Source organism: Peromyscus eremicus, chromosome 6 (assembly GCF_949786415.1).
Source record: "Peromyscus eremicus chromosome 6, PerEre_H2_v1, whole genome shotgun sequence".
In the NCBI taxonomy this organism is placed as follows: Eukaryota; Metazoa; Chordata; class Mammalia; order Rodentia; family Cricetidae; genus Peromyscus; species Peromyscus eremicus.
In genome coordinates, this window is record NC_081421.1 from 55,220,101 (window position 1) to 55,236,953 (window position 16,853).

A 16,853-nucleotide genomic window follows, 5' to 3' on the forward strand; every position below is an offset into this window, starting at 1 on the left:
TTTGGAGAGTGTGCAGCTGTGTTAAACAATGATAGGTCAGCTGAAGTGATGTTGTCCTCACTGAAGGAAAGTAGTAAATTACTGAATGTGAAGCTACCTCATCCCACTTATCCATACTACCTGGAATAGCTAAGTGTGAACAATTCAGTAGAAAATTTTCAAAGGCATTAACGAAATTTGACAAAGACCTTCATAAAATATATTATTAAACATAAATATGTACTAAGCATGAAAAATCATTTCATAAATTAAAACTAGGATTATTAGCTACCAAATATATAAAAGATTCTCTTAGTTTAACAGTGATGTTGATTGAAGGTCCAGTAGACTAGCTGTTTCATGGTCTCCTGTGGTATTACAAATTGGTGAGAATTCCCTGAGTGTGTATCGGAAATCTTCAATTACACGTTTCATGGCTTTTGCTCCAGTAACTCTAATACACTCACCAGTGTTAGGAAAATATAGAAGAATGTTTATTTGCAACAACATTTTATTCAGATATCCCAAAATATCTGAAGAAAGGTGAAGAGGATTGGAGATGTTTACGTCCTTATTCAGATATATACTATGAAGCAATGCAAACTAAAATTGCAAATGTCTTTAATGTCATCAGCTGTAGTTTACATATAAAGTAAGTACAAAAACATCTGGAAAAACATATTAGTGGCAATAACTAATTACCACTTAGGTAAAATTATACATATTTTCTCTAAGTTTCCCCATTTTCTGCTTCAAAATTTTACTATTATAAGTAGGCCAAGAAGAATGTTTCAGTCCATTCAGAGCTAGGGAAGATTTCACATCAATTATGAAATTATCAGTGCTAGAGAGATTGCCCAGACGTTAAGGGCTCTGGATGCTCATCCAGAGGACCTGGGATTGATTCCCAGCATCCACAAGGCAGCTCACAACCATTTGCAGCTCCAGTTCCAGCGGATCTGACACTTTCTTTTGAACTCATTAGGCACTAGGCACACAAGTGGTGGACAGACATATAGGTAGACAAAACAGCCATAGACATAAAATTAAATAAACATTTAAAAATATTTTCAATTGAATAGTCTCACTGAGTGTTGGAGAAAATGAAGCTATGTTGTTCATTAAATATATTTTCCAAGATTTTGTGTTAGAATTCTGCTAATAAAAGTATACTATTACTCTGCCTTCAGGAAAAGTCCTTCCTAACTCCATACAAATATCTACTCAAATATAAACTGATGACTACAGCCTTGCAGAAACTGAATGTAATACATTGTTTCAACTTACATTGAAAGACAGGAATAACTTTCCGTTTTAATGCCCATAGAAAGGCTGTTCAAAAATCTCACTTCTAGACCCCTGTCACCTTCAGCCTTGTTACTAAGGCCAAGTGACATTCACAGTTCCATAAAACAAAGCGGTTAAAGATTTACAGGTTTTCCTGATACTGAGCCCAAACTACACTGTTCTTGCCAGGCACCATAATACAGGTTAAAGTTTTTTATTGCTGCATGTAACACTTTAGCATTTCCTTTAGTGTTTCAGTTGAAATTCCCTTTCCCCCACAGAGAGCTTCTTGTTGGGATATTTTAGAGAACAGTGGTCTCAAGACAAGAGGCACAGCAAACTTCACATTAGCAGACCAAGTCATGAGTATCTGAGATCATTTCCAATCATTTGTCACATATGGACTATGCTCTTTAAATATTACATTGTGAGCACATGCCGATTGCTGCACTGAATTAACTTCAAAGGGATGTTCAGAAACCAAGTCATAATCACAACCCATTACTTAAACTTGATATGGGTTAGGGAATATGCAAACCAAGAGCCCATTTAAGTGGTAATGGTGCTGTGACATGAGCCAAAAAACATAATAAAAACTTCTATTTATCCCTCTGGGCTCAACTAATGTTCAAAATGTGAGACACTCTTTTATTGATCTGAGACCTTGCAACATAAAAGCCCAATTTATGATAACTGCACTCCTCAGGAAACAAATCTCTTGTATAACTTTACATTCCTTTGACTGTAATAGAGTTCTGATCTTGTTTATTTTTCAGTGAAAATTCTTTTTGCTTTTAACTCTTTGAGGAACTATTTAATTAAAAAGAAAATCTGGTAGATTTCAAATCAAGAAATTAAAATAGAATTTTATATATGTGACAATTGTCTAACCTTTTGAGGAACAAAGAAGCTGGATTACTTGGTTCTCTATGTATAATAAATAAATTAAAATGATCTGCTTTCAATCAAAAAAGTCAAAATTGGCTGGATAGGAAATATAAATACAGGCAGCTTTATCTCTTTACACATGTACAAGTAGGAAAAACCTTTCTAAGCAAAACACAAAGACCACACACAATAAAATTCTAAATTCAAAAATGTCGAATTTAAATTGCATATACTCAAAAAAATGTAAAGTAAAATCACAATTCACGAGCAAATTTAAAAGACAGGGAACTAGATAAAAGGACTTCAAAGGTGGAAGTACGTATTGCTTTAATGTATAAGCAAATAATAAATGGGTACCACACTCCAAAATCCAGTAAACAAAACTATGATGAGGCATGTGCATACTTTATTTATAGCAAACACACATACATACACAGATACACACAGAAAGAGAGAGAGAGAGAGATGCAAATGAACATTCTTGCTTTAAATTATGTAAAAAAAAAATAGCCAAAACAAAGTTTTAAAAGGATTAACTCAAACACTAACAAGCAGGAAGTAGTATCAAAGACTTCTATACATTGTAGGTAGGATTATAAATTGATGTCTTATTTTAAAAACTAGCAAAATTTAAATACGAATTATTTGCATACAATTTATTATGCTCTTAACTGTTTCCTTTACAATTCTGTCTGCAGATAACTAAAATAGACAAGGGATGAGAGAATATACATTGGTGATTGACATGTGCTTAGCATGTGCAAGGCCATGGGTTCTACACACAGCACACATAAATGATGTCCATTTAAATAACTAGACAGGAAAAGAAGAAAACATTCATCAACAAAACACAGGATGAATAGCACACTACTGAGCAGTAAGTACAAGGACAGTAGCTGTGAGACTAATGAAGCGCTCTGACTTACGCTGAACAAGAGGTGATCAAAATAAAGAACACTGTATATTATTCTCCCATTTCTAGAAGCTTCTGATAGTGATTATCTTGGACAAATGGGTGGGGTGGATGTAAGAATCAGTACGACTCCATTCCCTTTGCAGCACTTTAAAATTATGCATGAGTAATTTTGAATGTAATTTTCAACATGTTTTAATAATTTTTTGGATATTTCATATATGCATACAATGTGTTTTGATCATATTCTCTCCCTCTTCCCTCAATTCCTCACAAATCCCACTTGTCCCCACCAGGTACTTGACATTTCAGTTTGTATTACTCTGTAGGGCCATTTCCCCTCACCTTCGTTTGAAATACTCTCTTTCTTTCCCTCACAGAGTCAAATTTGTGTTGCCCTTACACTCATAGGTATGAGGGCAGCCACTGTAGTGTGTTTGACCTACCAGGGGCCATATCTTTAAGGAATCTGACCTTCCTTCTTCTAGAAGACAAGCACAGCTAGCTGAGAGTTCATGAGTGACCATCCTGTCATGGTCAGAATACACTGTTTATCTCCAGTTCTCCTCATGTCTTCTATATTCTACAAGCCTTGGTATAAATGCCTATAGAGTCAAAATTCAAAAGTACTATACAGCTTAAATTTATCTCACCCAAAACATCAACATTTCATTTTAAGTAATTCCTTAGTTTAATTTAATTTAAACAAAACACAAAAGCTGCATTTATTTTTTTAAATAATCATGATTTTTATACCAGAACCTTTCAAACTGTTGTATGATCAATGTTTGGATTGTGTGGTTTGTTTTGAAAGATATTGGGGCAAAGTATTCGTGTTTCTTAGCTTATTCAGTATAGGTATCCATGTTAGCATTTGGAAACCTGCTACATTCCTCACCTTGTAAAACTTACAGCTCTAGTGTTCAAAACCAAGATAATCTAGTAGGATATAAGGAACAAAATTCATTTATTTACACTCACTTATTTAAAGACTAGCAAACAAGTTTATAACAGTTCAAAGTATATTGAAGTGTTGTGGCAATCAAAGGAAAATAAAAACATAATATAAAATGCAACTTGTTGCTTCACATTTGACTGAAAATATTTTTTGCAGAATTTCAATTAACATTATAATTATCAACATTAGTATTTTCATTTGGACAACCTTTTTGTTTCAACAATATGTGCTAAGTCAGTACTTAAAACAATGACTTTTCATCTTCAAAACCATTTTTGTTTTAGTCACAAATTTGGCAATTATCAGTTCTACTTTTAAAATACTTTGATTCAAATCTAGATCCAAGGTGTAGCAAAAAAAATTATAAATTATCTAGAAACAGTAACTATACCTTCTAATATAATGATTGTCTAGGTGACCTAGATTAATTAGTAGTTTCTTTTTTGAACCATCAATAATTTCTAATATATGAACCTTATCTTGTTTTCTCACTTTTGATATTAGTGAAATGAGCAGTGTAGAAATATATCCACAAAATATTTGGCAAAGAAAGACAGACAAGTCCTGTGATGGCTTTTGGTGCATGTAAACAGGATCGACTTTGTGCTCTGCAGACCAACACTTCTCTTCTATGCCCTGCATTCTGCCTCAGGCTTGATTCCAAAGTCATGAATTATAACTTTTATTATAAATATATGGATTTGTCTTAACAGAGTAAATTTGCCTCAAATTCTGGCTATACCAAATTATAGTGATGTAGCTGCTGCCTGTAATATAAAGTAACATCAAAATGAAAGTCTTGCAGAAAGAAGTAGTGACTAGTCTAGAAATTTCAGACTATGGTAGGTCACTGCCATCTTCACCCACTACTGTGACTGGGCTTCCCATCTCTTCTCTATGTTTCCCAAAGCAGGTAAGTTCTACTCAAGTAGCTACTTGAATTATTTTTTCAGCATTCCACACATCTCAGCAGATAGAATCCATTAATTGATGCTGCCAAAAAAGCATAACAAAGGACTCGCTAGCCATCAACAACCTACAGACTTCTGATCCCCAGGAAAGCACAAAATGAACCTGGCAAGCATCTACTGCATTTCTATAATGGGAACTTAACACCTTCATTATTGGTCCTTAACTGCATTAATGATAGAAGGGTAAATGAACAGTGTCACCTTATATTTTACCTTATGCCCAATTTTCAGTTCTTTCTACCTATTTGTCGAAACATAAAGAGGGATGTAGGTGAGGGATATGCCAAATTTTTTTCAGAGTGTGTATACTCAACAGTTTTCTTAACATGATAAAAAAATATAATCTTTGCTACTGATATAATGCACTCATTTATAACAAATTCATTTGGGTAGTCATTTTATCTCTGAATATTCCTAACAGTATTGTCAAGTATTTATTACACAGAATAAATGTCATGTATTGCACCACGAAACTGCTAATTACATTCAAACCTATTTGTGTCAGAATTCAGAACATTTGACTTTCCGGTCTTTCATTTACGTAAATATATGGTAATTAATTAAATACGAGAAAGATTGGGAATCTATAATGTTCCTAATTTTGCAAAGTGTTGAGACATCTTAATCTTATGTTAGAAAGATATACTAAGAAATAGGTTTTCAACATTCTGAGGTGTCATACACAGTAAAGGAAAGGGTGCAGTCCTATTCAAGGTCAACAACTCTAATTTGATGCTCACTCTCGTCTGATAATAATCTAGCCTTTATTTGAAGTGGTTCCTACCGTTCATTTTGTTACTTCTCGTTGTTACCAAGTAGCATTTGTTCTGCTTGTATATCCAAGTTGTACAAAAAGATAACAATATGACATTTTGTGTTGCTACTTATCTTAGCAAGTGGTCACCAAAGATATTCACTACAGGAGGTAATAAGAAAAGTCTGTTATTTGATGCATGCACTCCGCCAAATTCAGCCCATGAGTTTTTTTGAATGAATCTTCAAAGCAATCCTGTAATGGGTGGTGGAACCTTCTAGAGAACTGGAAGCTGAGACACCAGGAAGCAACTTGTCAGTGCCCACCCCCAGCCACAGAACTAGAATGCAGTCCCAGGTGTGCCTGGGCATTAGGATTGTGAGTTAAAGGAACTAGTGTTTGTTTCTTAATTTTCACAGAAGAAACCCTCCCACACTCTTCCTTATGATGTTAGCCCTTGACTTAATTCTCAAATAGAAACCTCAAGATTTTATAAACTTTTCTTGCAAAGAAGTAAAATGATACACTTTTTGAGTAACTCCTGAATTGTGATCTAGAATCCTAAAATATCCTGTCTGCATGTAAAATATCAGTGACACTGTAAACTAAACAATACAAATCTGTAAAAGAATGAGTTAAATTATGAATTTTGAAATAGCCAAGGAGTTATAAAACAATCTTCACCATCTTTCACATAAATTAAAAGAAGACTGCAATTTATCATTTCACAAAATGTGAAACACATTTCACAAAAAGAAGATAAAGTAAGTGATGAAAAATTGTGACATAAAAGCAAACATTTATCAAGTTCAACTAATGAATCTGCTTTTCTCTGACTCTCTGTCTCTCTCTCTTACACACACACACACACACACACACACACACACACACACATCTCTAAACATACCACATTTGTCTCACATACAAAGAAGTACTATTATAGAAACTATTTCTGTAATATTTGGATTACTGCAAATAAATAGCCCCATTAAATACATGTAATTCACAGTAAATAGCAGACACAAAGCTTTTGATAATTATGTCTACATTGTTTCTAATTAGCACCGTGAAAGTCTATTTAACAATGTCTCCAAACAGATTGACCAAATTTTCCCCATAAGGCAATCTTATTTTTTCATAATGAAATTATTCATTGTATTCTTATTCAAATAATTCTCTCAAAATTGGTTTTGTATGAAGCAGTTGAACATGACCTTAATCCTACTACGTGGGATGCTGAGGCAAGAGGCTGCCAAGTTTGAGGCCAGCCTGGACTTAATATCAAGACACTGACGGAAATAAAATAGTAATCCTTAATGACCCAAAATATTGGAGAACTCTCAATAATTTTGTAAAATATTTTATGACATTAGAATTTTAAGTAGTAGAATTATTTAAAAAAGTCTCCATATAAAACATTTGCATTGTTAAATTTTGTAATGATTTAAAATACCTTTGTTTATTTAATAGCTAGTTTGCTGTTATGTAAATGTGTGGATGTTAATGAACAGAAATGCTTTATTAGTGTTAACATAAACTGAAATTTAGACTTTCTTACTCTTCTGAGATAAGTCCCACTGGCATTTATCAGTCAGTTGTGGAATGGCTGCACCTGACAAACCCATTGTGCCACACTGCCTAAAATATGGTACTTTCCAAAACTTTTCTGTTGCTGCCTTATCTCCAATTTTCAAGGACGATTTTTCCCATTCCCAAATAATAAAACACCTAATGTGTTTGGCTAAAGAAATATACCCACTGCCTTCTTATCTTATTTCCCTCTAGACATAGTAAGTCTTTTCTATATCATATTAAAATTAATATTACAATAAGAATTCGCTCTTTTCTGAAAGTTGAAGGCCAGTCCAAATGATTCACCATGGAAAAGTCCCAAGTGAAGCAAACATCAAATCAAAGTAAAGATTAAAAACATGAAGGATGGAGGAAAGGAAGGCAGAGTTATTCCTACAGCCCTGCCTGGCATAACCAGGTGCCAGTGCACTGAGGTTCACCTCCTTCCTCTACATGGTTTATGTTCCTGCACTTTAAATCTGGTATTTGTAATAAACACCAGAGGATGTTTTTATTGCTCTGGAAATATTTATTTTAGCCTGACTATACTGCTCACACGTGAGAAATGAAATCTATGTAATCACATGGTTGATGTTGTCACTGCAGCAATGGAACTGGTGCTAGAGGAGTGCAAATGGATGATAAATACAAAGAGAACTCTAGCAGAGGGTTAACGTCAGCTGTAAAAGACTGGTGGGCTGAAAAAATCGGTTCTCATATCTAATTATAGAACCTAAACTGCCATGCTGAACATGGAAATGAATGATTTGTTCCGTATCCTTTTATGTAAATGAAGAATTATGTAAGAAACACATGCATTTTTATTAAAACCCATAGGTAGTTCTTGGGCTGTATAAATCTATTTGTTTCACGTCTATCAGTAGAATCTGGGTATTTAGAAAAATCAGAAAAAATGTTTAAAGCACAGGGATATTTTCTGATGCTTACTGAGATTTTGTTAGTAACAGTATCAGAGAACCACAAACGAAGTACCACACATTTGAAATTAATCTTGCATGAAGGGAAGGGAAGCATCATAACATTAAGGTGACCTACTCACATTACAATAGACAGACAAAAATTTAGGACATATCTCAGTCCAACCTAGTTTGTGCTCATATTTTGAATACTGAAATAACTACAAAAGATGAAGAATTTAATGGTGTGCAGGACTAAATAGATGACGTAAAACTAAAAGGTAAATTTCTGAGGAAGATTTCAGACAGTAAGATTAATAAAATTATGCATTGCTTTTGACAGAGATGATATATTTTTAGATATACAGATATAGAAATATTAAAATATCTTAAGACACTCTTTACTTAGAAATCTCTTTCTAAAATTGCCCTAGTACTTCTCAACTCTACTAGCTCTATTCAGATGAAGACAATTATAAATTTCAGCTACTAATTCTTAAAACTGTCCTTAGCTTTAATCTGTAAATTAGAAGTAAGCACTGTAGACTGTCTACTTAATTAATATGCTAATGTGAAAAATGAAATGTAACAGTAAGTTAATATACCCAAAAGAATTATCAATATAAATAAAATAGGAAAAAGCAAAATTACTGGAAAATAATATGAAGATAAACTATATGCACACAAGAAAACAAAAAGGCATGTCCACAAAGTAACCACAATACACACACGTGTATGCACACACACATAGTGTAACTAGAGTAATTGGTCCAAAACAAGAAATTATTCCCATAAATATCTCATTTCTAGATGTTCTCTTAATAACACAAAATTTTAATTCTGGACATTTCACTTAATTTTTCACCAAAAGAATGAACACAAAAATTATTCTATGCAATATCATAGATATTACTGGAGAAAGAGGTACTAAGAGAAAGTAAGAATAGTATCCATTTTCTTGGAAATTAGTAAATCCTGTTTCAAAAATTGCCAATAAAATTTTTCAACTGAATCCATAGAATTTTCAATAAAATCCAGTATAAGAAAAAGGGAAATATTTACTCAGAGACCGGTTAATCCCGATCAATGTTTGATTCTTATACAAGATTAAAAGACGAGGAAAAAAAAAAGAATAGTTCCTCATCCTAATTTAGAGTTTATGGCCTGTAGTAAAATGAATCCTGCCATTAACTGTGTCTGTTGACTTTTCTTACAGTGTCTGAAACACTGGAATAATTAGCAAGCATCTGCTCTTTTCCTTACAGTTGTCAAGACTACAGGTAGTTTGAAAGTTTAAAGGGATTCTTCCACGAGATGCCAAGAGTATCAGAGAGCTGCATGAATCAGCATCCAGTTGTCACAATGTCACAGTGCAGTGGCCTGGCCCTTTAGAGGCTTGCTGTGAAACAGAAAAGCTCCCTGAGTCTTGAGTCAGCAGATTGAAGCAGTTAGGTATCAAATAAGAATCAATACAGATGCATGCTATAGCTTCATGCTGTGATTTTTATTTACATACTTAGTCTCTGTCAGCCCCAAATACAACTATTGTAACCAATTACAGTCTGTTTCTGTTTGGTGCACTCCAATTTTCTTGAAATTCCTATGATAAGTTAAGGACAAAAGTTTCAGTACAGATAATTCAACAACAAATTAATTATTCTCATATGAATAGGTTATTTCTTTCTTCTAATGTTTTAGTTGAATATAATGATATTTAAAAGGCCAGTAATGCATTCTTCCTACTTTATGTTCATTTTCTCCATACCAGAATTTCTTATCGTAACAACATCCGTGTTAGTTCTGGTTTCTTTAGAATCTTGCATATTAAAGTCAATCATGGTAGTATTTAGTATATTCTCAAGGAAAATAGATATATGTGTTGGTCTAAGTAATTAATTACTATGTATATCCTATAATTAAAATTATATATACACACATATGTCCTAAACACGCAGAATTCCTTCTATATTTAGTGTAATAACAGCTAGCAAGTATTAAATAATTTGATGAACACAGATACACAATATCAATAATGTAGGACTAAAATCCAGTGATAGGAAAGACACCTCAGAGCCAAAATCTTGTAAAATTAAGGCTTAAAATCTCTCTCTCTCTCTCTCTCTCTCTCTCTCTCTCTCTCTCTCTCTCTCTCTCTCACACACACACACACACACACACAAACACACACACACACACGTAGCTGCATGTAAAAATAATTTTAGAATTCTTTCTCTTAAGAGATTTTATAATTTGTGCAATTCCTAAATGTCTTTGTGAATCAAGTTTACAAAAATATGTAGAATTTTCTTTTTAAAAAAATACTCTAAAGCAATCTATTTCTTAAAGTAGGTAATGAATGTTATTTTCAAACACAGTATTTTAGTTAATTCTTTCAAATCATATTTAATTTGCATTTTTTTCTGTTTCTCCAAATAAATTCATCTCTGGGGGCTTAGAAGGTATTCAGTGTGCGCAACAGTTTTATGGAGCACAATCTTTTCTCCAACATCTCCATCTGCTGGCTTAGAGGAAAAGTAAAATTTTAATTGCTATTTCTTTAAAGGTGATTTTTAAAAATTTTACAATTTGTGTTGTTTATAGAATTAAAATATAAAATTCTTAAATTATTGTTAGCTAGACAAATGGTTATATAACATAATCATTCATTAGAATAAATAGAAACAGATTCTTAGAAGCTAATTTAATATTTACTCTTTAATCCCCAAACCCTAGGAGATCAGATACTCACATGTATAACTTATTTAGAGAGTTCCTTTTTTAATGTTTTCCTAATTATTGCCACATTTAATTTTGCTAAAGTTTGTTAAACTTATAGTATATAATACTTAATATTTTCCAAAATTCTATGTTGGTTTTGTTAGCTATAGAAACACCAATATCAACTTATTATTTTCTTAAAAATTGAAATTTTTTTATTACCCTGGTGAATTACTTGTGAAGAACTACTAGAGTCCATTTCCATACTCATACTAAACCACTCAGACAAGACCTCACAGGCTGCTCCCTACTAAAAGCATGGCGTTTCCACAGTTTTCAAAACCATTAGAAAGACCACTAAAGTAAGTGATCAGAAAACAACTGAGATCTGGAACAGGTTCACTTATTCCAACCATTGGAAGGCACTGGGGAAATGATGTTGGATGGATGAATGAATGAATGAATTTGGAGGCACCTCACTGCTTTCAGCTCCTGCTCACATGATAGCCTCAATTTTCTCTCTTCTTTTAGGATTTGCATTTTCTCATAATGAAGGCTAGTTCAAGCATTCGTTTGAAAATTATCTTAGTACCACTTCAAGACAAAAGGAAGGAAGCGGGGAAGAGAAGAGAAAGATGTGAAAGGGAATGAAAGAAAGAAAGAGAGAGAGAGAGAGAGAGAGAGAGAGAGAGAGAGAGAGAGAGAGAGAAGAAAGAAACAGACAGACATCGGAAATCTGTCTTTATCTCCTCTGGTATCCATGGAAACAAATGGGAACAAACAGGTACTCTCATTATTCCTTTGTGACTGAAAAGGTGTAGGAGCTGAATGCAGCAGAGCACATTCCTGATCAGAATAAAATGACTTCCTTTCATTTAACTCAAACCATTCAGTAGACTTACTTAGATCTTTAACTCCATGTCAACCTCAACATTTCTGAGTAAATACATCCATTTCACAAATACCACTCAGTTGCTAAGCAGATCCTTTCCTTTGTCAAAATGACACCACTTAATGCTGAAGTTTTGCTTTCTTGACAAATAAATTCAATGCTTTTAATATTTTTCTTTGCATTATCAACATAAAAGCTACTTCAGAAGCAGCGATTGGTGACTCATGTAACTCAACATTGACATTGGAGGAGACCTCCTTCAGTTTCTAGAGAAAATGGGGGAAAGATATTTTGATGTCTTTGTATGTCAATGTACTTAAAGATGTTACATCCTTTCTATGAAAGAACCTGACTAAATGCAGCACACAAACAAATTATCTGTATTGGAGTAAAGTCCAGAGCAGATTTAAATGATCATGTTTAGTTTCATACATCTGACAGCAGAGACTCCCGTTTATTTAACCAGGGAAGTCGTGGTTGTTTGGTTGTGCCTCACACATATCCCCCCTGTCTCCTTTCCTCCCTTTAAAGAGTTAAATTAATTTTGAAATTTCCTTTTTTCTTGGGAAGAAAAAAAGAAAAGAAAAATGATGAAAATACTTTTCTTTGCCGGTTTTGAATTTTTTAATTCAAAAAAGGGATAAAATTAATTTTTAAATATGTAAGTTGACTTTGCATAGTCCACTAGCTAATGTGGACTCTAAAAAAATTCTGTCGACAGAGCTTCGTTTCTGTAATTTTGCCTTACTAGTTGTATGTAGTGATCAGTAAGCTTACAGCAGGCAGGCGGGCTGCAAAAGTCAAGGTGCTGGATTCTCCTGGTGGTATCTTTTTGCTTCGTTCCTCCATGTTGTTTTGGTGTCTGGTGGGATGATCTGTGGGTGGGGTAGTTTTTTGATCTTGGAAAGCACATTTAAAATTTTTTGCTTCAGTATTTTTTTTAAGAAAAAGAAGAAATCTATAGAAAAAAATAAAGTCTTGAATATACTGGTTTCTCAGAACTGTGGTCGGATATATGAAATTTAGTAGTTAAATGAAAACTGTGCTTTTGTTCCATGTTTATGTATTCTCAGCACATATCTTATTTCAATTCAATTTATACTAGAAATAACCCATTCACCAAAATTGGGCTTGAGGATACAAGCCACACAAACTACAATCTCTGACCCTTAAAGAGCCCCAATACAGTGGCTCAACACCTGTTGGAATTGAGAAACACTCATTTAGTTTGGTGGATGTATCTGTTGTTTTCCTAGTAAGCTCATCTCACTATTTTTTTTTTATCAATAATCAACTTCTTGACTATTAACTATTTTCAAAATGTCTTGTCAATATCTCAGAATCTATATACGTACTTACTTTGCAAAGCATTGTGACACTGTATTTGTGCATATAAATACAGCTAGGTAAAATACTCAACACCGGGTCATGTCAAACTGTAACTCACAAGAGACAGAAATTTCTTGATAACACATGAACAGCCTAATTCAGTAGGTAATTAGGTCAAGTATGGATGCCTTTGACATTCACTTAAAACAGTTTCTTAGTACCTGTTATGTAATAACATCTAGTGCATTGTGATGCGCTTCTATAACATTCTACTACGTTTTAATTTTTTATTCATTTATTTAATCGGAAGGGGCATGTGGAGGTCAGAAAACAACTTTGAGAAGTCAGTTCTCTCCTTCTGGTGTCAGGTACCCAGGGAGAAAACTCAGGTCTGCAGGCTTAATGGGAAACGCCTTCATCAACTGAGCCACCTTCTCTGAGCAAATTCTCTGTCTATTATTTCCACTTCTAACTCTATTTCTCTGTCATTTCTATTGCTAACTGTCTTTTTCCTTAATATTAACATTTTAAGAGAATGTCTATCTTCCTAAGTTGCTCCTTTAGAAAAGCTAGAATTCTGGTCATATAAATGACCACAATCACATTATCACCCTAATTCTTTTTTTCATTTATCCAGGGACAGGAGTTGCAACCTGGCCTGCTTATGTCCCTGGTGTTACAGAGCTAAAGCACAGAATACATGACAGGCTTCTTAGGGGAACGTGGGTGGGATGGCAACCGGCTGTGGGAATACTGCCGTGGGTATTTCCTCTGGTGATTTTCCGCTCTGTCTGTTACATGGGAGTCAAAGTGGGAGGTAAGCCACCTACAAATCTCCCCCAAATTGATATCTATGGAATGGAAGCTGAGAACATCAAGGCAGGAAACATCTGCCAGCCTGGAGGCCGGAAATGGTGGTGGCTGGGAGCACTCAGGATGCTGCCTCCGTGCGGGGACCTGGCTGCTGGCCTCGGGCAACCTCCCACTTACTGGGCGACTGGGCTCAGATCTTTTTACCCAAAGCATTGCCAGAGAGTCCTCGCGAGTTCCAGAGCCCTATGCAGAGGACGGGGACTGATACAGAGAACTGCGAATGCTAAAATGGCTGGTCTGCGACTTCTTCAGATTTTAAAACTCTGCTGGTTGCAATCGCTTCCGAGTCATTCTCATTCTCCAGTCGCCTTTGCCCAAGCCCGCAACCCTGGAACAAAGCATGCGCAGCCAGCAAGCGCTCTGGCCATCCTTGGCTCCACTTAGGCAGGAGCTTCAGTGAGCTGAGAACAGACCTAGCTTCTGGTCCTCGCCTTCCTCTTCCCTCTTCTGCTGGCGACCAGTTGTGGCTTGTTAACCCCCTCCCCTCAAGCTGGCGGACATCCCCATCACCACCCGCATCCCCCACTGTCCGCATCCTCATCCCTTCTGGGTCCCTATCAGTTTAACATCCCTTCCCCTCCCTCACACACCAGCCAGTCAGGGCCTGCGTCAGCCTCGTGCCCGCGCCCCTCGGGTGGGCATTATGTAACAGCCCCGGGCCCAACTCCACAACCCTTGTAACAACTTGTCCCGTGCAATGGAAGGATGTGGGGCTCACGGGGACTGCAGGTCGGAGCTGCCCTGCCAGGCTACAGGACGAAGGCAGTCCCCCCATGGGATCTGTCCAACAGTCCCACAGCGCGCCCTGGGGAACAACGCGTTCTCTGTTGGTAGGGTGCCAATAGGCGCGCAAGAGGGAGGGGGTTGGGGAAGTCTCTTTGGAGGCGCCAGAATCAAGCAAGAACCCCCTGAACCCGAGAAAGACCTGTTCGAGTCCAACCCCTACCCGGTTTCTCAGTGTGCACACAGGCACACTGTTCAGTGCCTTTTGCCCCTTCTTCAATGCCCGCCGGCCAGTGGGGGTCCCCAAGATTACAGCCACCTTCTCTCTCTGCACCCTCACACGCACGCGCGTGTGCAGTCACTCCCACCCACACATGACAGGCCAGCAACACTCACACACACACACCATCCCACACTCGCGTTCACTAGCTTCCTTTCCCTGAGCAGCACTGGAAAGACATGAATATTCATTACTTACAAGCATTGGTGACTGCAAAACTGTTGGCTACCTCCAAATTGTCGATATGGGGTGTCAGTCTGAACTCCGAAGTGGAAAACTGAACCATCCCTACCCGAAATGCACTGTATTCTTGATCAGCGCCCCTTGGAAATAGCCCCCCTGCAAAGAATAAACAGCAAGCAAGAGAACCATGTCAGAGCCCTGGAAAGATAAGAGCAGAGCTGCTAGCTCCCAGCAACCCCAGAGTCTCTCATTCACACTAACCGCCGGAATAACCCTAATCACTGAGTTGGGCAGAAAGGATCGGACACCCAAAAGATGGTCAATGGGTCTAGGCACGGAGAAGAGTCTGAGAAATGTTCTCCTTCTTAATCGCAAGCTTTGCGTTTAAGAAAATCTGAGCACCCCCAGAAAATCTGAGCACACTAGAAGATGCCTTCAAGGCAGAAGTAACGCAGTCCGGGGGGTCAGAAATGAGCAAATCTTTCTCTCTATTGTGTTAAAAGGCATAGTCATTTCTTTTTGCTTCAGCCTAAGAAAATCATGTATATTCTAGGTAGTTTAAATCTGGAATGCAGTCAAGGTATGACATAAGTCTACATGACATGAATTAATTTGCCCACTGTGAACAAAGATTACCAACAAATTATGCACAATCCAAAGGCATAACACAAAAGGTACCTACCTATCTGTATGCTGTTAGAAGAGACACCAAAAATCAGTCCCCATAAAACAGGAGAAAGGAGGACAGAAATATGCATAATCTTTTGCATTTCCAAGAAAAGTAGAGCATCCACAAAATAATCCCTTTTCCCTTTTCCTTCTCTTCCTTCTTTGGCCGTTATCCTCAACAAATTAGATCCTCTGCATTTTGAGATCGAAATTTAGCAAGGAGCTGCTAAAAACACTGAGTGGAGACAGAAGAATCCTTATTTCCCAGGTCTTGCTGGTGGCTGTTGATGCCTTGCGTCCTGTCCCCTCTCCTGAAGTCCCGAGGACTGGCTGAATGCAGTTTTCAGCTGAGCTGCCCCTGTGGTCCCGGTGTCTGGGAATATTCAGCACCCTCCCATGCACTCACACAATCACCCTCTCTCTCTCTCTCTCGAGCTCTCTTCTCCCTCTCTCCTCTCTCACACGCGCGCGCGCGCGCACACACACATACACACACACACACATACACACACACACACACACACACACAGGAAAGTCACAGAGAGGGGCAGGCAGTCTCGGGCGCGCGTGCGCGACTCGTGGCAGGCGGCGAGATCGCGCAGCCACCCCTCCCCCGCACAACGCCCCGCACCCCGCACAGCCCTGGCAGCTCCTGCGCTGTGCCGAGAAAGCTCAGCTCAAAACCGGGCAGCCTAGTGCCTCTTAGAGACCTCCAGTCTTGTGCATCTGAATTTTAGCACCGAGGACAGCGCTTTGGTCTGCGCCCAGGGCTGAGGTTGCAGGGCTCTCTGTAGCTGCAGAGATGCTCGAGCCAGATCCAAATGCTGCAAAACTGATTTCCGGTTGCTATGCCTAGGAAGCCGAACTGCTGCTAATTGCTGTTGGCGGTGGAGCTTTCTTCTGCCGGGCCCTGTTGTTTTTCATTAAACAAAACGGCTGTGATTTGA

General features: G+C 37.0%; 1 protein-coding gene across 3 annotated transcripts in view; it reads right to left on the minus strand.

Moving 5' to 3' along the window:
- Positions 1-16,007, minus strand: part of Gria2 (glutamate ionotropic receptor AMPA type subunit 2) — a 120,407-nt gene extending 104,400 nt beyond the window's left edge. For all 3 annotated transcript variants that reach the window (XM_059264748.1, XM_059264749.1, XM_059264747.1), the window contains exons 1-2: positions 15,920-16,007; positions 15,253-15,393 (exon numbers count right to left, since the gene is read on the minus strand). In XM_059264748.1, the coding sequence (XP_059120731.1) occupies positions 15,253-15,393; positions 15,920-16,007 (229 nt within the window). The remainder of the gene's footprint in view (positions 1-15,252; positions 15,394-15,919) is intronic.
- Positions 16,008-16,853: the final 846 nt, after the last annotated feature.